Raw genomic sequence first — 19,874 nt, 5'->3', positions numbered from 1 at the left:
CATTTTAGCACTCTTTAGAAAATAATTTTTCACAAGTTTCTCAACAAGCTGTGTGGGTGTCTGAAACGCTATACAGATTGAAACATGTTAGGCCTTCTAATAGCAAGTTCAATTACATAAACCTACATTAAGTATGATAACCCTTCTCGATTCAAGGCCTTCATTTTATTCTCCTGAATGAACCCCCCCCCCCCCCCATCATCACAAAGAAGACCTTCTTGGCTCATTAGCGTCTGCCAAGTGCATGCTGGGTAAACCCATACGAGAATGTTAATCTTCAGCCACAGAGAAGGTGGTCACCCAGGAGAGCTTAGAGCAGCAGTACAGTCCCAGTATTTGTGGGGGCCAACCTCAACAAAGGCTCTTTTATTAGCGCCCACAACAAAGCTCTGTTCTCCCCCCCAGCTCTGACCACATCGGTCGCACACCAGCACCAAAACACAACCAAGATATTTGCACCAGTGAAAAAAAAAAAAAAAAAAAACGCACTAGGAAGGGTGTTCTGTCGTCACTCTTTGTCTCTTGTTGTGTTGTTGCTTGGACGCCTCCGACCAGCTGTTCTTTATGTGGGTCACAGCCCCCGAGCCAATGCCCGCCGCCTGCGTGAAGAGAGACCACCACTGAGGACATCGAGGATACCCGGCCTGTTTTCGGGCTCTCGTTTGGGTTCCTCCAGCGCAGATCCACCTGAGCGGAGAACAAGCAGGAGGAGCGGGGAGCATGGAGCCTGAGACCAGCCACACCCAGACCCACAACGCTGCAGATCTGAGGGCGGCGGAGGTGGAGGTGCTGAGGTCGCACGCGGTGGACATCATCGGAGGGGCGGGCCACGGGGCCCGTCGGAGCCTGGAGGACCCCGGCAAGGAGCTACAGGAGGAGGAGGAGGAGGAGGAGGACGACGAAGGAGACGACTCTGTGTTCTACGACGACGGAGTCCCGGCTCCCCGGCCTGGGGAGGAGGAGGAGGAGGAGGAGGAGAAGAAGGAGGCCCGACCTCGACTTTGCGACGCTAGGAAACGCAGAGAGGGGCTGGTCGGGAGCGAGGGGGGAGTGGGGGGACCGGGGCCTGGAGAGATGGATGCCGTTGCTTCATCCACGCAGATGGAGCGGCCCCAGGAGACACAGCAGGACATGACGAAGAGGCGGCTGGAGGAACATCAAGAACCGCAGCGCAGTCTGGCCACCGGGGACTCCAAGGATCCCGGCGGTGGATTCACTGAGGACAAACACACACCCAAGGCACGCCCTGAACTCTGCACATCCATACCTAAAGGTACGGGGAAAACGTACCTGCTTAGTTCTCGTGTTCTCCTGATTGTGTAATCTCATTGGTTCTGTCTAAGTCTAAGTAAATGACCTCATCCTGTGACTCACAATGCTCAATAGGAGATGTAGCGGATGGAGAGGTGAAGGAGGAGGAGGTGGAGGAGGGAGAAGATAAGAAGGGGGAGGAGGAGGTTTCATCCCGTCGGCAGCGGAGAGCGGAGCCTGCAGCTGAGCCTGGGCCCGGCGGCAAATCGAAGGAGAGACGGGCCCCCACCACCACCACCACGGCCGCCGCCGCCGCCATCGCCGTCCCCGAGCCAGCTGGGGCGGAGAACCTCCCGCAGCAGATGTCTTCTGATGAACTCCAGATCCCGGGAGCGAACCGGGAGGAGCCGGACCAGCTTGAGCAGCAGGACCACAACTCCCAGAGTTCCACGGGACGCCCCCAGGAACCCGGTCCTGGATATTCCACCCTGCCTCTTCCTAAGAAATTGAGTCGCAGCGTCAGCGCCAAACAGGTTGCCTCGGACGATGAGGCCTCCGGCCCCAGATACAACACCCTCTCCTACCGCAAGATTCAGAGAGGCAACACCCGGCAGAAGATCAAGGAGTTTGAGTTCAAGGGAATGAAGTTGTGAGGACCTTTTCTAGAAGTTCAGAGTGTCGTTATTATTACTACGCGGGAACACACCTTAAATGAGTCATCTAATCAACATTTAAACATACTTGGGAATGTGCTATAACATCCTAACCATACTCAAGCCCTAGGACAGATTGTGCAAATATTACTTAAAGGCGCGTTTGTAAAGAGAGAGGGAGCAGAAGGGAGCGAAAGAGAGCAAGAATTCTGACACTAATCCAGAAGAGCCTCCTTCTCTACTGCACCTTTAAACCTTTAAAGGTCCTGTAGGTAATTGATTCAAACTATCATTTGAGTATAATTTGTAAACAATGACCTAGCCATCCGTCAACCATTAGTGAGAGAAATGAGCTGTGATAATATCTGTTGAGTTGACTTCCTTCGTATGAGACGATTTAGATTTGAGACAGCTCCCGGCTCATTTCTGACCAATCAGGGCATCTCTTCCCTGTTTGAAGCTGAGAGGGAGGGAATTTCATTGGTGGTTTACTTTCAAAATCTTGCCCTCTCGGTTAACAACTCTTCAATCCTATATTCAGTGCCAGCGTTACCATTACATAGAGAATGAATGAAGCTCATTAAGAACAAATTTAATCACCTGAAGGTCTGTCTTATTAATAGTTAAGTTCCAACAAAAGGCCTTTCTGCTTATGCAAGGCTCAACTTCACACAAAAGATTAGATCAGAGGGAATGAGGCCATGTAGGCCCAATCCCATTTCTACCCCTTACCCCTCCCCCTTGTTATGAAGGGGTAAGGGGAAGGGGGAAGGGGGAAGGGGTAGAAATCCCATTTCTTGATAATGTAGAAAGTGTTCAGTAATGGTGACTATACCATCTATCAGGGTTGGCAGAAATCTGTTCCCCCTTTATTTTTAGAGTTTGTCTATTAGTTAGTTTCAAAACAAGGGGGAGGGGTAAGGGATAGAAATGGAATTGGGCCGTAATCTACCGGTGCACAGCACAAATAAATCGGTAGGTACTACCGATGGTAAGGTGGTTTCCTTTTGTTCCTTTTAAGCCTTGGTTAATATTCTTTGAGCAGCGTAACCCTTAATCATATAGAACAGATGATCTATACAAATCTGAAATGTACAGGATATGCAAGTACTAATGCTAGTTGTTTGGACTGATTGCTCACAAATGGTTAATGATTGATTCAAATTTTCTCAGCTACTTGGTATTAATCTGTCTATTAATCTCCAGAAGTAATGATCAGTATACACGCTTTGGCAGCTGTATGACACGTGAGGAATAAACAGACATGTACGAACCCTTTAAACCATATTTATTTTTGTTCAAACGAAAGATCACTCCATTGTTGTGTGAGCCGTTAAAAACACAGACTTCTGGGTAAAGTCAAACCCAGCATTAGTGTAAAATAGACAGTACCAAAAGAGAACGGTTACATAAAAAACAAAAAGTCTCAGCATAATGCACATAACATGGAGACGCCTCATGGCTTATTGCATTTATTTTACACACTCTTTGGTCTTTCTCCTTAAATCAACCAATTTAAATATACTCCTAAAATAACGCAATTGTCATCTCTCCACACACACACACGCGCGCACACACACACACACACACACACACACACACACACACACACACACACACACACACACACACACACACACACACACACACACACACACACACACACACACACACACACACACACACACACACACACACACCAAATATGTGCAAAAACACAAGACTAGGTTCTGATCACTCAGGTTTCAATCTTCAGATCCATCATAACCTGCCCCCCCCCACCCCAGCCCCGTTCCCCAAATCACCATCACCTTCAAAGCAGCACAGCATCACACCAAACATGGTCCAACACAACTCCTCTGGTCAAGATGCGTTGAGGTGGAACGCCATTGATATAGATCTACGTTGAGGCAGAACACCATTGATATAGGTCTACGTTGAGGCAGAACACCATTGATATAGATCTACGTTGAGGTTGAACACCATTGATATAGATCTACGTTGAGTATGATCACCATGGAGCAGGATCCCCATAGTGGAGGATCACCCACTCTAGGTTGTCTTAGCGTAATAGTGGGTGAACTGCCACATCTGGTGGGTGTTGCTGGCATCACAGCGGTTGATCCGGAGGGACGAGCCCTTGAGGGCGGCCTCCAGGCACACGTCCTGCACGATGGCCTCGGCGATGATGTGCTCCCCCTTCAGGATGGGAGACGAACACACACACACACACACACACAGATTTGAGCCTGATGTTGCTAGACACGGAGAATGTGTTTATAACACACACACGTATCAGCATTTGTCTTAGTATATGTACCTCATTAATAAGCATACAATTATTTATGTGTTATATTTGGTAGGCAGTTTATTCACACACACACACACACACACACACACACACACACACACACACACACACACACACACACACACACACACACACACACACACACACACACACACACACACACACACACACACACACACACACACATTGCCGATTGACTTTAAAAAACTGACTTTTTTGCCGATTGACTTTAAAAAACAGCCATCTTACCATCGACGAGCCGGCGGCTTTGTAGAACCAGCGTTGCATCGGCTTGGTGGCGTCACATGGTATCAGAGCCACCTTAGACTGCTCGTCCTCCTGAACTGAGAGGCAGACATTCTGCTGGTTGAGCAGCCGCAGCCAGGTGTAATTAAAGTTCTGGCTCTGGTATCGCGGGAAACAACGAAAAGGCAGGGGTTAGCCACAGGGTTATGATGGAGGCTCGGGGAAAACGATTGGTATGCGCAAGAGTTGGCTTCATAGTCGCTTGGATCTCTGCACCGCCCTCAAATACCAAGCTTTAGAAATGTGGGTTTCGTGTTGGACTCGACCCCATTTGTTTTGGCTTAGGTCCGGTCTTAATTTGACCATATTCGTGCTACTCTCTTGTCGAGATGGATACTGTCATCTTAGGAAACACTGAACTGCTATGGTACATTTAACTGAAACAGTCATCTATTGTTCAATCTTTGTCATTAAATATTCTTTCAATTGTTTTGCCAAAGAGCTGCACGTTCTTGTGGCTGATTATGACCAACCTACATCTTACGAATGTGGCACAACAGAATACAAGCAACCAACATATGGGATTGTAAAACACAAAGCATTCACCTTTTCGGTGAGATCACACGTTGCGAAGGACAGAACAGTTCCGTGTAGAGCAAGGCACTTTCTTAAACCACGATTGAACATCTGTAAAGCAAAACAAAGACGGTCACAGAAGGCAGACGCAGGGAACTGCAGGTTTCACTCCGTCAGTCAGCAAACTGGCTGCCTTTCATCTTTAATGCAGAAACACAACGTTACTGTGGGCGTCTTGGAGAACATTCTGCACCACAGAGAGACAACAATAGCTTCCACAATATCTAGAAATAGAATGCTTTTTTATAAAAACAGACATGCCAAGGAAACGACCGCACCTCAAGCAGAAACAGAAACAAGAGAGCGGGAGGGAGAGAGCTGGAGGGAGAGAGAGGGAGGGAGAGAGCTGGAGGGAGGGAAGGGAGGGAGAGAGCTGGGGGGAGAGAGAGGGAGGGAGAGAGCTGGAGGGAGAGAGCTGGAGGGAGAGAGCTGGAGGGAGAGAGCTGGAGGGAGAGACCAGGGCATCGACCACCAAGTAGGACCTACCAAGCCCTCGGCTTTCACCAGGTGGGACTCGATCTCGGGGTGCACGTTGTCCAGGTACCACTTGAAGCTGGTGCAGTTGAGCCTCTGCCGGAGGGCGACCTGCTCGGTGAGGTCCCCGATGTCCACGGCGCTGCGGTCCAGGAGGTGGTGGAAGCCGTGGCCGTAGAACAGCTCCTTGTACTCGTCCAGCCACACCTCCGCAACGCGCGCCTGGTTCCTCTGGATCGTCTTCTGCCGGTTCTTGGGGAACTTGTACGGGTTCTCGCCCCGGAAGATGTGGCCCACTCGAGAGCAGGGGATGATCTCGATCTCGCCCCCGCACATCCAAATCTAGAGGGACGCCAGAGTGCCGGTGAGGTAGAGCAGGGGCTCACCCCATCCGGGTATAAACACACGACTGAGAGACTTTACCTTGAAGGAGATTTCCATGTTCTCGCCACCCCACACATCGAGTCCCGGGTCATAAGCCCCAAGCTCGTAGAAGTATGACTTGTCGATAGAGAAAAGCCCACCAGCCATGACAGGACATCTACAGGATCGAACACATCACAATGCTTGGTTAAGGGAAAACTAGTTTCCACTTCAAAAGTAATGGACAAGCCTGTTACAGTGGTTCTGAGATACATTCAAATACATTCCCCTGCTGGAAACAAATGTCCAAACCTTTCAAGCACCTTTTCTTTTTGGTGAAGCTATTAGTGCTTTACGAAGAGGTAATTCCTGCATGTGGATAAAAATGGGGGTGTCCACTTCACAGAACTTCCAGGTTGTAAGGATAGCAAGGAAATGCTACTGTTCAGGTAGGCCAATAGGATTTCCGGGAATTATATGATGTGTATTTGAGATTGTCTCGTCAGATTATTATTCGTTTCGTGTATGTAGCGGGAGGAGACCCGTTATTTTTGGGACTTTTTCAATGTCTCTATTGTAATAAAAACCTCAATGTTGTAATAGGGAAATGAGGACGGTGCTGCTTTTGAACGCAACACAATGGCTCTCCCGTTCTAACACAATCTATTTCCTATCCAGTGACTGCTAGAAAGAAAGAGCCACCTGAGGGGATCCGAGACGTTCATGTTGTCCTTCTTGATTTGCTCCTCTGACAGTGTGTTCCAGGCGAACCCCAGAGGCCATGTGAAAACGCCTCTCTGGAAGTTGTCAACCATCACGTAACTGTAAGAAAAATGGCAGGAACAGCCACGCAGAGATGTTGAAACAACGTCGTCGCAGGGTTCAACGACACATGGCAGATCACACGAGCGCTCAGCGTAAGATGTGAGGGGGCATGAACGTGTTGTCAGTGTTAACGCGGATGCGAAGAAGGATGAATGCGCCGCCGATTCACCTCATGTCCGTACTGCTGATGACTTCGATGACGGGGCACACCACCTTCTTCCGGTCCAGGTAAACCCTCTCCAGGAGAGGCTCCAGCCAGCCCACGTTGCACTCCACGTGCGAGTCCAGGAACGTGAGAACCTTGCCTTTGAGCAAACAGAAGAATCGAGTTAGCCGCTTTCACTCGTCAGCAGGATATCGACTGTTTGCAGACCGTAGGTAGGGCCCAATTAGTTATTTACACAGTCAACAATCCTAAAATAATTTGTGGGGATGAATCCATCGCAATAGATCCTTACTATGAATCGATAATGCCACTGATGCGTAATAATATGGTTATATACAAGCACTTCACAGACATCTGGGATCTGGGTTCTGAAAGATTTGGAATAGAAGCGTACCTTAAGGCACACGCACGGGGAGAGGTTTGCCTCCAGCCCAGAAAGGGCTTTCTGCCTAAGCCCTAAGCCCAGTGGTGGTGTTGGCTAAACCAAACCAAGCAGTGGTGTGGCTTAATAAGGGACACAAACCCCGGTCTCTCGAGTGCAGCTCCTGTTATTGACCTATCCACCACAGCCTCCTCCCTGCATGGACTTTGCCACTCTTCATCGTACGTCACCGCTCTTCCCGACGCCTTTGCGGCTGAAAGCCTGAAGGTAAACTTGTGTTCTACCTTTGGCGACGGCAGCGCCTTCCAGCCGAGCCCGGATCAGACCCTGTCTCTCCTTCAGCCGGATGATGCGCACCTTGGGCAGCTTCTTCATGTACTCATCCAGCTGCTTCCCAAGGTAGTCTGAAGAGGAAAGAGAAGAGAAATATGAACGAACCGTTAAAAACACGTAATACAAAAATAACAGGCAAGCTGTTTGCAGAAAGACTATGAAATGGCATTGAGAGTACATTTTACATCCGTAATACAAGGTAGAAATAAGTCAAAGTAACAGGTCATTAATAAAATAGAAAAAAACGTCCAAACTAAAACTCAAGTTGAAAAGGGAAACATGATATCATGCTATTTGTTGTAAGCCAAGCCCGCCCATTTTTATAAAGGATGATTCTTAACGGCTGTTTGAGATAAGCTGAGAGCGACGATTACCTCAGTTTGATCACCCACACCGGTATTGTCCTTCCAACAAACACCGCCCCAAACCCATCACGATACAATCACGCCCACAACTAGCATATCAAGAATCTATAAACACACGTCTTCAACCCCTGGGGTTAACATAATCAATCGGATGTTTCCGTGTAAAGTCTGAGGAACCTTTGGTGCTGCAGTCGTCCACCAGGATGATCTCTTCCAGGAGGTGGGGGGGCGAGCGGTTCAGGACGCTGTGGACAGAGCGCAGCAGCGTGGACCACACCTCGTCCACGAAGCAGAAGATCACGCTGGTGGACGGCAGGTCGTTGTGGACCACGCTGTCGGAGCACCTGAAGAAGAGGAGGAAGAGGGAGGAAGGAAAGGTCAGAACCATGACTGTCGTCTTTGAGGGGGGAGGGGACTGGGGTCACCAATCCTACGTCCAGTATTGTAACTAAGACACTTTGGATGAAAGCAACCGACCAATGGCATGCAAAGTTATGTTCTATCAACTCTAATGTTCCTGAAGGTTTAAACCTGAACCTGGGTTCATAAATGAATAAATAATTTACTTCCTACAAAAACGTTATGGCTGAAGTTAGACTGAAAGTTTAATTCATTATTTTTTACCACAACCACAATTTAGCTGGTGGACCTGAGAAGAATGGTCACCAAAAGTCCACCACCAGATCAAATGTCATCCAAAGGGGTCAAGTGAACTTACGTCTTAGGTCTGGTGTCCGGGATGGCTCGATCCAGGGGTATCTGGTCGCTGAGGAACACGTTGAATTGCCCTTCCGCCCATCTGCTCTTGGACTCCGCCTGCTTATCGCTGGGCACCAGGGCAACCTTCCCATACTGGCCCACTGCTTTGGGGTCTCTGGGAGCACTGGTGACATCCAGGGCGTACACTTTGTGGACTCCTGATTTCCCAGCTAACACTGGCTTAGCCAATGAATCCAAAGCTTGGTTTGGCTTCGGTTCTCCGGCTTCTTTCGTTGCATTGAAGTCCCTTTTGGAAATTATGTTGTCCTGTTTTTTGTTTTTTGTTAAGTCATGTTTTTTGACAATGTGGCTATCTTCATTTCCTTGTTTAGCAGACTTAGCCTTAGGGTCCTTAGGGTCCTTAACCTGTTTGTTTACTTTGGGGTCCACTTGTACAACACTTCTGTTTCCCGTGTGCTGAAAGTCCTTCCGTGCGGTAGGTACCGGAGCATGTTTGTTCTCCTGTACCACAGGCTGAAGTTTTAGCGCTTTTGTCACAACGACAGGACCTGTCACATTGATCAAACTATCCTGAGCCACTTTTATGTCAACAGAGTCTTTGATGGGCTCAGAAAGGTTCTGCTTGGGTGAGAGTGTGATGAAATCAGGGACAGCTTCTTTACTTCTTTTTAAAACCAAAGAGTCTCCATTAACTTGGTTTTTACCTCCTTTCCCCATCTCTTTATGCTGGCGTCTATACGCACCCGCTACTCTGTCCAACAACTGGACGTTGTCCTTCCCTTCATAGTCCACCCTCTGCACCGGGTTCTTAAATCCCCCTCGCCTCTCTAGCGTCATCTTGGTGGTCTGACTTTTCATAATCAACCTTTCCTTGACCACCCGCTGCTTCAGCAACACGCTGCTGTTATCGCTCATGGACAAGCGGAGGGCAGCCATGTCAAACAGCAGCCAAATCACAGAGGCAATGAACACGAAGGCGAGCACCCTCCCGCTGCCCCTGAAGTACTTCCTAATCTTCATCTTTATCAACAGAACAGAAACACAGAGAAACCCAATCTGGAAACAATGCGGATGTCAGCATACCACCACAGGAGCGCGGTCGCTCATACTTGCACCGAGTGCGGCCGAGTCCTTCTTCGGGGGAAGAGCTCAGGGCTCCGGGTAGAGCTCCGGGAAGAGCTGCCTGCGTGGCATTCCTCCTCACTCGAACCTGGGGCTCGGAGCGTCTGTCTTCAGGCTCGTCTGTCACAGCGCGTCATACATAGAAACAAATTACTGGGCATGAATGAAACACAGCCACAGAGCACGTACATATGTTACGGGTGCACGGTGAATCGCTATACGCTACAATTTCCACATACCCGGGCGTTTGTTCCGAAGGTCGACCCGGGGACTTGGAAAGTTTGCTCCCAGGAATGGACACAGGTTTAAACGCAGTGTTTCACCGCAAAAAGTCCACGATTTACTACAACAGGATATGTGGGTGTGTATGTGTGTGTGTTGGTTGGGCTTCAACTTTGCACTTGGAGAACAAGCCTGATTGGATGGGCTGCACGGAGGTGGGGGTGGCAAACGTTTCAACTGCGGAAAAACTCCTCCTGAAGTTGTGTTTAATTTTAATGGAGATCCTTCACTCTCCTAATCCCAACGATTATTTGTATGTGTACATAAAGTTAACCTTTTGTAGGCACATTAATAATAGTGCCGTTTATTAGGACTTGCAAAACCTGTCTGCCTGCCCTGATGATAGGGTGCACTGCCGCACACACTGAATGTAGTAGAACTTGCTTTCCTTTGAGAAAGTTACACTAGGATTGGCCGTCATTGTTGACACAGCTTAATAACCAATGTGTTCTCCTTCTGAATGCGTCTCAATGCATTGCCCTCACGTTTTAACGCTGGATTCCCTTACGTCTTTTGTTGTTGTACCCTACGGATGATTGCTTTCCTACCGATGCTATCCGATTTAATTATTCAGCCCTGAAACAAAATAGGTCAACCTGATCCAATGACAAAAAATGTAATTCTATTGACAGACATTTACCGAGTTTGAATAATTGTATTGACCTGAAAAATCTGGCATACCATCGATTTATAGTGCATTATTAATGGATAGTTCTAAAGCAATATCCCAGGCCAGTACAAATGAGTTCATGAGTACAAACGAGTAGCCTACTTGTGAATTGATGTGAATGGATCCCAACAGTCCCCCCCCCCCCCCCCCCCCCCCCACACACACACGCACACACAATAATCCCCAATGACTAAATGAGCAGCAACAAAATGTGCTAAATGTACAGAGAGCCAATACCCTCTCTCTCCTCTATGTCTGTCTGTCTGTCTGTCTGTCTGTCTGTCTGTCTGTCTGTCTGTCTGTCTGTCTGTCTGTCTGTCTGTCAGTCAGTCTCTCGATCTGTCTCCCCTTTAACTCCCCCTACCTGTCTGTCATTCAGCCAGTCTGTCAGTCGCTCTCTCGTCTGTATGTCTCTCTGTTTGTCTTGCTCTTGCTCTCTCTCTCTCCCTCTCTACCCCCACTCTCTCTCCCCCTCTTTCTCCCCTCTCCCTCTCTCTTCCCCCTCTCCCTCTCCCTCTCACACACACACACACACACACGCACGCACGCACACACACACACACACACACACACACACACACACACACACACACACACACACACACACACACACACACACACACACACACACACACACACACACTCGGGCGCCATCATAAAAGCTGTATTAGGGCCGCCATTAGGCAGTGATTAGTGAAGGCGACGGCAGGTTTGCCTCTTCATCAGCGGAGATCTCCTGGGAGCCAGTGGCTCCATCCAGCCTATTAGCACCAACCACCAGCCCCCACCCCCTCTCCCTCCCCCCCCCCCTCCCCCTCCCCCACCACCACCACCCCCCCCCGCCCAACATGAGTAGGGCGGGAGGCAGAACCCTCCCTGGGTAGCTGGCCTTAGCCACTCTACACAGGCTTTCATTAGCGTGTTAGCTAAATGACTGGCCCAGGGCTAGCCCCCGGGCAGTGTAATGCATGTGTTCGTTTACACCGCGATCCACCGGGGCAATTTATTCATTTATTCACCCGTATCTGAATTCACAAACATGATGTGATCATGTTTTGTGAATTTGATTGGGGCTTATTCGTTTTTTTGTGTGTGTGTGCGGTGCTTCCTGTCCGTAAACTATTAGGTTAGCCTCCAGTTGGGAAGAACTGCCGGGGCTCCACAGGTAATTACAGTGAGATAATATCTTGTTTTCATTAATAGGGCGTCGGCGGAATTCTTTTTTTTATACGTCTCTGCATATTAAAAATGTTTATTCCAGTTGATTTAATGAGTCACAGTCCATATCCATTATTTTCTTATTCAAGATGTCTGCTGTTAGATCATAAGACTAAGTATGACCCCTGAGAAGCAGTTCCCTCCTACAACACACACACACACACACACACACACACACACACACACACACACACACACACACACACGCACACATGCACACATACAGACACCCACCCACACAAACATACAAAAACACACACATACAACCACGCACATGAACAGATAAACACACACAGACACACAAACACACACATACACAGATACACCCACGCACATAAACAGACACATACACCCACGCACACATACAAACACACACACAAACACATCCACACGCACACACACACACACACACACACACACACACACACACACACACACACACACACACACACACACACACACACACACACACACACACACACACTGGACGTGATAAGTCAATGAGAACTGAATCAGTGAAAAAAAATCCCATTTGTGTTGGGATAAGGATGGGTTGTCACTCATTTTTATTGGGTTCCTCCCTGATCTGAACTTTGGATTCCCAGGCCAAAATAATCCATCTCTGCTTCTATCATCATTTTTGTTATGTTGCTTTCAACACGTGAGTCACATAGACACACAATGAGTCACAAAGACAAAACTGACAAACTCAACTGCTACCCATTTGCGATACTGTTTCCAAACCAGTTTGTATTATAAACCAGCCAATATTCAACAAGACTTAATTAAATTATTTCCAAATTTAAGTTCCTGTTGACCCAGTTTGAACTGGAGATGTGGAGGTGATATTGTTGGACAAATAACAACAAAACCAGGGCAAACTGAAAGCATGTAAGTATTTCATTAGAGGAGAATTAGAGGAGAACACAAATATGAATATGCATGTGTAATTTAAATACAGTTGTACGATACCTTTAATATGTTAATTAGGACCTCAGGTTTAAAATGACAACAGTTGGTCTGTAATTTACATAGGCCTACAGGTCATGTTTTGCTAATACGGCACTTGTTGAAAGAGACGGCAAGAATACAGCTAGGTTTGACCCACTGACATTTTCAGTGTCAAATTATGCATATTGTATGAATTAAATTAATTAGAGAATTCATTAAGAAATATGGCTTGCGGAAACGACTCTAATATTTAGTTATGTGATGTAATTTTCTTTCATTGTTAAATCTAATTTGTTTCATAACACTATTTTTTCCCTCCGTGCTAACTATGATGTATGCAATTTGTTAGTCGTTTAATTAATTATGATTAGAATTAGTGAATGAACTGCTTGTTTTGACAGATGATACACATCAAGGGGACCTTTGAACAATTAACTTGAAATCAATTACGTACCCTTATTTTGTGTTTGTTGCAACTCTAAGTTTATGTGAGAGCTCCCTCTGCCCATGCATCAGATCGGCCCAACTCTGAATAAATCAAATGGGCCATTATGTGTAATTTGCCCACCAGACTGTGGTAGATAAACAACTTTGATTATTTTGAATGTATTAAGAAATACCTAGCCCTGCCTAGTTCAGAATGCAAGCAGACACATTGAAAGTCCATTACGTATAATAGATATTTTCTTTTCTTTATATTTACATTTCAGTTATCAGAATGTTCTAGAATATTTTATGTTTCCATTTGACTATAGGGCCTACCTTTGTAAATATTCTCAGAAATAGCCTCAATGAAATAGCACATACATATTTTTTTCGAACAGTCACAATTATCTGTTTATTTGTAATGTATTAATACTTTAGTGTTTTACTCTTAGGAGTATTTTATTATTTATTTAAAAAAATTGCGATGAGTTGTCCTTAGTGTTGTACACCTGCAGGGCCACCAGATGGCGCTTTAGTTACGCTCATAACGGAGAGCCCGTCGAATAATTTCCAGCATGGAAGAGAAACTTCTGTCCTTGAATGTAGTTGGTGGTATAATGCCATCTAAATAACGCATGCATTTCACTTCGTGTGTTCTCTATATAAGACGCCATGAGATATCTTGATTAACATCAGTCATATTGGTTGAAGTCAGCGAGTAAGCAAGCATTGTGATTTATGCTACATGTTATTAGCCTTATCACTTTCACCACACGTTGGAGTCCAGAAAACCACCGACACGATGATATACCTGCGGCCTCAGGTAACTACGACAGCCGTTGAAATAACATCGAGAATGCTCCTTAGTGAAAGACGGGGATGAACTGGACACTGACACACTAGCTTCTAGCTCCTAACTCCTAGCTCCTAGCACCTAGCTCCTAGCTGCGTCGCTGCTTCCGGCGGGTTGTTGCTTCAATCCAACACACCTGTCTTAAGACGACCGGGCCACATCCTTCTCTTTTTTTTACCAGGTGACATGAAGGTGATATGGATGTGGATCCCACCGGACCCGTCTTAATGTGTGACATAAAAAATAACTACATAATTTGTCTCAATCCAGAGGACTGACTTGGCATGGATCGCAGCGGCCCTAAATGTCACCCTGTAATGAGTTCTGGCCAAAGGTACACAGCCAGGACAGGGCTGCTGCTGGCACCTGCCCATGGCCCGCTCTGTGTCCCCTGCAGCCATTTGGACCACCCCTGCTTCTGTTTGTGCACACTGTGCATGGTGCCCGTCGATGCCTGGTGCATTTTAACCACAAAGTTTTTCACTGCGGGTTTCAATTTTTAGTTTTATGCACAATCCCCCCTTTTTGCATCCATGGGTGCTGATTCAATGCAACTAATGCCACGTTTTTCTTTGCAATCTATGCAAAAAGTAGTCATCTAATGACGCAAACCAACTGTGAGGAGTCATCAGTCGGCGTAAGAGTAGACTATTTTTTCTTCACGTTGGGGTCGTTTGTGCACCTCCAATCATGAAGGCTCGCTGATAGCAGAGGTGTGACAGTGATCACATAACAGGCTGAACCCCCCCCCTCCGCAGAGCAATGGCAGGGAGACGCCAGTCCGCTTTGGAGCAACTTGACTTCTTTTGTCACATTTGTATGAAGTCTATTGGCGAACACGACAGCGCCGTATTATCTCGCGACGCCACCGGGAGACCGGCGCGCATTGTATCTAAATTAACTTTCTTCTATTTCCCGGTAAATGAAATCAATTCCATCCCTTTATGCTACTTTTCATCTGCCTTTTGTCTTGTTGCCGAATCTTTCCCCCCCTTTTTCCTTTCTCCAATCATGTGTTTTGCCCTTTCCTTGATCTGATAGCATTAAACATATAATTAAGTCATAAAGGATGGGCCTGATGAGCGTAGCAGATGGTAATTGCGTCCTACATTTGAATGAAATGATATGCATTGCTACAATTTACAGCCCATGCCTCATATTTTATTCAGCAACCTTTTATCTCTTTTCCTGCAGAATTATTCCGCAATAAATTTAGACATCTTATCAATAGCGGGAGTGATAGTGGCAGAAACGTAGGCTCGGAGACGACGAAGAGGAACAGAAAGAAGAAGAAGAGTGCGGGAAAAAAAAGGCCTTGCTGGGTTTTTCTTTTACGCTGTTTAAAATATTTTTCCATAATAAAGGACTTTATCAGAGCTTCTCTATCGCCGGAAGGAGGTGGATGTTACCTATTCCTGGTAAGGCTGACAAGCTGTCACTCCACCCTAGGGTTAGAGGAATGTGGACGAGAAGAGGACGGGCTGAGTTCAACTTCTGCTAGGAGCATGGTCCCCTGAAAACCCAAGGTAGAGCTTCCAGCCTCCACAGTCACATCTAGCTGTAATTACTTGGTATTCCCATTGTACTACACGAAACAAATTGATCAGTGCCTCTTGTAAGCTTCCCGTGTTTTCTAGAAACCAGGCCGATGGTGTGTGTGTGTGTGTGTGTGTGTGTGTGTGTGTGTGTGTGTGTGTGTGTGTGTGTGTGTGTGTGTGTGTGTGTGTGTGTGTGTGTGTGTGTGTGTGTGTGTGTGTGTGTGTGGGGGAGTTTGTTGGCGGGGAACTTCATGTGCTGGTTGGTAGTACCTGTCAGCAGAACAGTTGAATGGAGCGGCGCCAGCAGGGACTGTTTGCAGCGCTGACAAGCTGTCCTGTGTGCCGTGGTCCCTGGTGAAGTGCTGGACCCCGCTGATATTTGAGAACTGGTAGCCCGGGCTGATATAGGTTTTAATTCTCATGTTCCTCATGACCTGCCAAACTCAGGAGCCCCATGCCAGCTGGAAAGCTTTCACGTGTGAGACGGTATTAGCCGAAAACAAGAGAGAGAGAGAGGGGGGGGGGGGGGGAGAGGGAGAGAGGGAGAGAGAGAAGGTATTGAGAGAGGTAGGGAGGGAGGCAAAGAGAGCGAGGGAAGGAGGGAGAAGTGTAGAGAGAATGGGGGAGGAATATGGAGAGAAGAGAGCGAGAGGCATATAGAGAGAGGGGGAGAGCGAGGGAGAGGGAGGTACAGAGAGGTAGGGGGGAGACAAAGAGAGCGAGAGGGAGGGAGAAGTATATAGAGAATGGGGGAGGTATAGAGAGGAGGAGAGGGAGGGAGAGGTATGTAGAGGGAGAGGGAGAGGGAGGGAGATAGAGAGGGAGGTATAGAGAGAAATAGGGGAGGCAAAGAAGGAGGGAGGGAGGGAGAGAAGTGACAAGAGAATGGGGGAGGTATCGAGAGAGGGGGAGGAATACGGAGAGGGAGGGAGAGAGAGAGGGCGGGAGAGGTATATAGAGAGAGAGGGAGGTAAAGAGAAGGGGGAGAAAGGGGGAGAGAGGAAGGGTGAGGTATATAGAGAGAGGGAGAGATAAAGAGAGAAGGGGGGAGAACTATGGAGAGGGAAGGCGGGGTATATAGAGAGAGGGGGGCTAGAGAGAGGGAGAGAGCGAGTGCAGGCACAAGTCTCCCTATAGACCTTGGAGGTGCAACAGAAGTGTCCTATTATATCTGGCTACCCCAGGCCTTTAGGCGTTTAGTCATGATAAAGGTCCATTACCCTTAACTACAAGAGCCTGTGTTTGGTCGGCTGTTTCATGCAGCGCCCCCCAGCTGCGAGGGGTGGCGGGGGGGGTACCTAGGGTGACCCCTGCTCTATTTATTGATGCCTCTTGAGTTTCCACTTGCCGGTAATAGACTGGAAAACACAGATAATGTGTTTGATCGATCAGCGTGAACAAATTTCATTTGTTCACGATCAATAACACTTTACGGACGAGGGAGCTCCGGCCACCACCGGCAGCAGCGTCCGGAGGCTTTTGATTGAAGGCGTAGCGTCTGGTAGCTCGTCCGGTGGACCGGTCCACGCCTGGGCCTTCTCCTATAGGAGGCGCGCAGCCCGGCGTTTGGGTGGCGGCCGGCAATCTGTATTTAAAACTAATAACGCCGTGTGCTAGCCTAGCCCGGGGGGCGAATCCACCAAACCAATCTGATAAACAGCACATGTTTCTTTTGGGTTCCTTGTGATCCGAATTAAAATGTGAAAAATATCAATTCCGGCTGCATTCTTCACCCGGCGATCCATTCTGTGTGCTTTTTTCATTTGTGGGGGCATAATGATTTGATTTGTTTGTGGAGCAGGGCATTATTCGTACGAAGGACCAGGATGTCTGAAGCATATTAAGAAACAAAAGGACGGATGGGAGCGGGGTTGGGTGGTGCTGTTGGGGTGAGGAAGAGGAGGAGGAGGAGGAGGAGGAGGGTGGGGTGGGCTGTTACTGACGTACAGAGGAAATACATTTCCACGGCTCAACCTTTTGCAGTTTGCCTCCATGTTTCTGCTTCTCAGGATCACGCTCGGCGAAACGCCCCGAAGACAAGAGGCCTCCGCGCACTGTGTCACACGCAGCTCTGACGCTGCCCTGCCTTCTACGCACACACGCACACACGCGCACACACACACACACACACACACACACACACACACACACACACACACACACACATGCACACACACGCACACGCACACACACCCAGCATGAGATGCAGAGTCTCCTCAGATAAGCGTTGGGCATGGCCTGGATGCTCCAGGCACTCTCTGTTCAGCGGTGAATAAACTGTTGTTGTGGCAATAAGCTGTATGGAGCGGCGTGGCTGGTTCTCCTTACCACCGTATGGCGGAGGTGGCCCCAGCATCAAGCCAATATCCTCAGCATTAGTTTGCAGCACGGTAAACAATTCCATCATGTTGTCCGACGCTAGAAACGCGCTGCAAGCCTTTTGATGAAAAATGAAATTTAAGATGTTGCATCTAGATGGTTTTAAGATTATTTTGGGGCCAATTCCGGCTGGACTAGGTCTCAATAGATCATCTGTGATGTGATTGTACAATAAGCCGCGCATTGGCTTCGGGAAATCCACCATATAAATAAAATCCATTACATATCATTATGGTTACTTATATTATTATTATTATCATTATCGTTACAACCATGTACCTTATTTAAACAGAATTTATTGTTTCAATCAGCTTGTGAAACAAAATGTAAGCTATCGTTCCTTACTTTGTGGCTCTATTCCTTTTTTCGGTAAACACGGAGAAGGAAAACACTCTCAACTCTAAAACACTCCAAGGAATCGCACGACGTGGGAATCTGCCGCCTAGCCTCAGCATTCCCTCACTGCAGGCCCTCTCCGCTCCTCCATACGACCAGTTTCATCGGCCCACAAAGGACAGGACGTGTTCTGGAGGACAATGCGCTAAGACCGGGCTCCCCCCCCCTATATGCTTATGTTTGGCCCAGGTTAGGGGGAGGCATGAGATGCATATTGTTTGTGTTCATTTGAATAAGGACAAATGTCAGATTTTCCATGGCTGCGGGGGGCTCCATCGTGTCAGATGATCAACTCATCGTGGGCCCCTGGACCCCGGTCATCAGTAGTACTTCCAGGTCACTGTCACTGTGGCGTGGTGGTTGGAGGCGCTGGTTGACCTTCTGACAGCGCGGGGAGACCGCCTTCTCTCAGGGCAGGAATAATCAGTTTGGATTTTGTCCCCGTTAAATGTTTTGTTTTTCTCAATGGCTTTGTGGCGCACGGGGAACGGCGTCAAAGGGATAACAGGGACCTATCGGTTACGTGTTAGTTTTGTTGGTTTTTTTGTGCTTTGTATCAATTATTTCTGATATTTATTTCTAAATATTTTCTATCCCATTTTATCCTCTTGTTCTTTCTGTGAAATTAAAATACCAACGTAGGTGTCATAGTTCTCGAAGAACCTTTTTGCTGATTGGTCCATTAATATAATTCTATGCTTTTTCTTGTTGTTTTTATGTGTGCGTGTGTTTGTGTGTGTCTGTGTGTGGATGTGTAGCAGTGTCAGTGTGGTAATGTGTGTGTGTGTGCGTGTGTGTGTGTGTGTGGCAGTATGTGTGTGTGTCGGTGTGTGTGTGTGTGTGTGTGTGTGAGTGTGTTCATGTGTACGAGTCGGTCATGTACGTTGTGATTTCCGCTCCCGTGTCAACACTGCATGTTCCATATGTTTAGGCGGCGAAGAAAGCGTGTCCCCTCTCCTTGTGGAGCCGCCCGTCGAGCTCTCTGCCGCGGCCCCAGGAAAAGGTTGAACGCCGCCTCCGTCCCAGAAGCCCCTGGGTCACCCTGAGGTTCCCTCCAGTGCCGGATCGCCAGAGAAGCGTGCGTTTCACCCTTCACTGTGTTCATTACCCCCACACCGCACCACCCCTGGCCCTGTCTCCTGAAACCCTCACTTCAATCTCCACGTTCACCCTCCTTCAATTCTTCCTCTGGCTTCTCCAGCTTGATTACGGCATTGTACTTTTGTGCATCCTTCCTCTGCTTGTGTTCCTCTCCCCCTCTCCTTCTGTTACCTCTTGGCTCTCGATGTGTAGGCCTAAGTGTTCCTCGAGCCG

The 19,874-nt window shown here is 47.8% G+C and overlaps 2 protein-coding genes across 5 annotated transcripts; one reads left to right on the top strand and one right to left on the bottom strand.

Annotated features, from left to right (window-relative positions):
• The first annotated feature begins 76 nt into the window (after positions 1-76).
• LOC132448647 (cilia- and flagella-associated protein 251-like) lies at positions 77-3,571 on the top strand. Its single transcript, XM_060040100.1, has 2 exons — positions 77-1,273; positions 1,387-3,571. Exons 1-2 carry the CDS (start codon positions 721-723, stop codon positions 1,902-1,904), a joined length of 1,071 nt encoding a protein of 356 aa, XP_059896083.1. The 5' UTR covers positions 77-720; the 3' UTR covers positions 1,905-3,571.
• On the bottom strand, positions 3,176-10,265 carry LOC132448642 (polypeptide N-acetylgalactosaminyltransferase 5). Of its 4 annotated transcripts, none has more exons than XR_009523400.1 (12): positions 10,087-10,265; positions 8,724-9,967; positions 8,183-8,349; positions 7,592-7,711; positions 6,929-7,064; positions 6,637-6,756; positions 5,995-6,112; positions 5,584-5,913; positions 5,068-5,148; positions 4,465-4,620; positions 3,539-4,103; positions 3,176-3,454 (listed from the first exon to the last, which is right to left on the bottom strand). XR_009523400.1 is itself a non-coding variant. In XM_060040093.1 (12 exons), exons 2-11 carry the CDS (start codon positions 9,743-9,745, stop codon positions 3,957-3,959), a joined length of 2,397 nt encoding a protein of 798 aa, XP_059896076.1. In that variant the 5' UTR covers positions 9,746-9,967; positions 10,087-10,265; the 3' UTR covers positions 3,176-3,878; positions 3,911-3,956. The 4 variants fall into 4 exon arrangements, 2 of the variants coding, with proteins under 2 accessions (XP_059896076.1, XP_059896074.1); XR_009523401.1 differs by having other exon boundaries at positions 3,176-3,834; positions 3,867-4,103; XM_060040093.1 differs by having other exon boundaries at positions 3,176-3,878; positions 3,911-4,103.
• Positions 10,266-19,874: the final 9,609 nt, after the last annotated feature.

This window comes from Gadus macrocephalus, chromosome 20, assembly GCF_031168955.1.
Source record: "Gadus macrocephalus chromosome 20, ASM3116895v1".
Classification (NCBI taxonomy): Eukaryota; Metazoa; Chordata; class Actinopteri; order Gadiformes; family Gadidae; genus Gadus; species Gadus macrocephalus.
This window is presented reverse-complemented; position numbering and strand designations above follow the sequence as displayed.

Excerpts from the sequence above, each read along its gene's own strand:
- LOC132448647 (XM_060040100.1), top strand. The coding sequence starts at position 721 with ATGGAGCCTGAGACCAGCCACACCCAGACCCACAACGCTGCAGATCTG. Across the intron at positions 1,274-1,386 it reads CTGCACATCCATACCTAAAG|GAGATGTAGCGGATGGAGAG; the intron begins GTACGGGGAAAA and ends AATGCTCAATAG.
- LOC132448642 (XM_060040091.1), bottom strand. The coding sequence starts at position 9,745 with ATGAAGATTAGGAAGTACTTCAGGGGCAGCGGGAGGGTGCTCGCCTTC. Across the intron at positions 7,712-8,182 it reads GGACGACTGCAGCACCAAAG|ACTACCTTGGGAAGCAGCTG; the intron begins GTTCCTCAGACT and ends TTTCCTCTTCAG. Across the intron at positions 7,065-7,591 it reads AGGCGCTGCCGTCGCCAAAG|GCAAGGTTCTCACGTTCCTG; the intron begins GTAGAACACAAG and ends GTTTGCTCAAAG.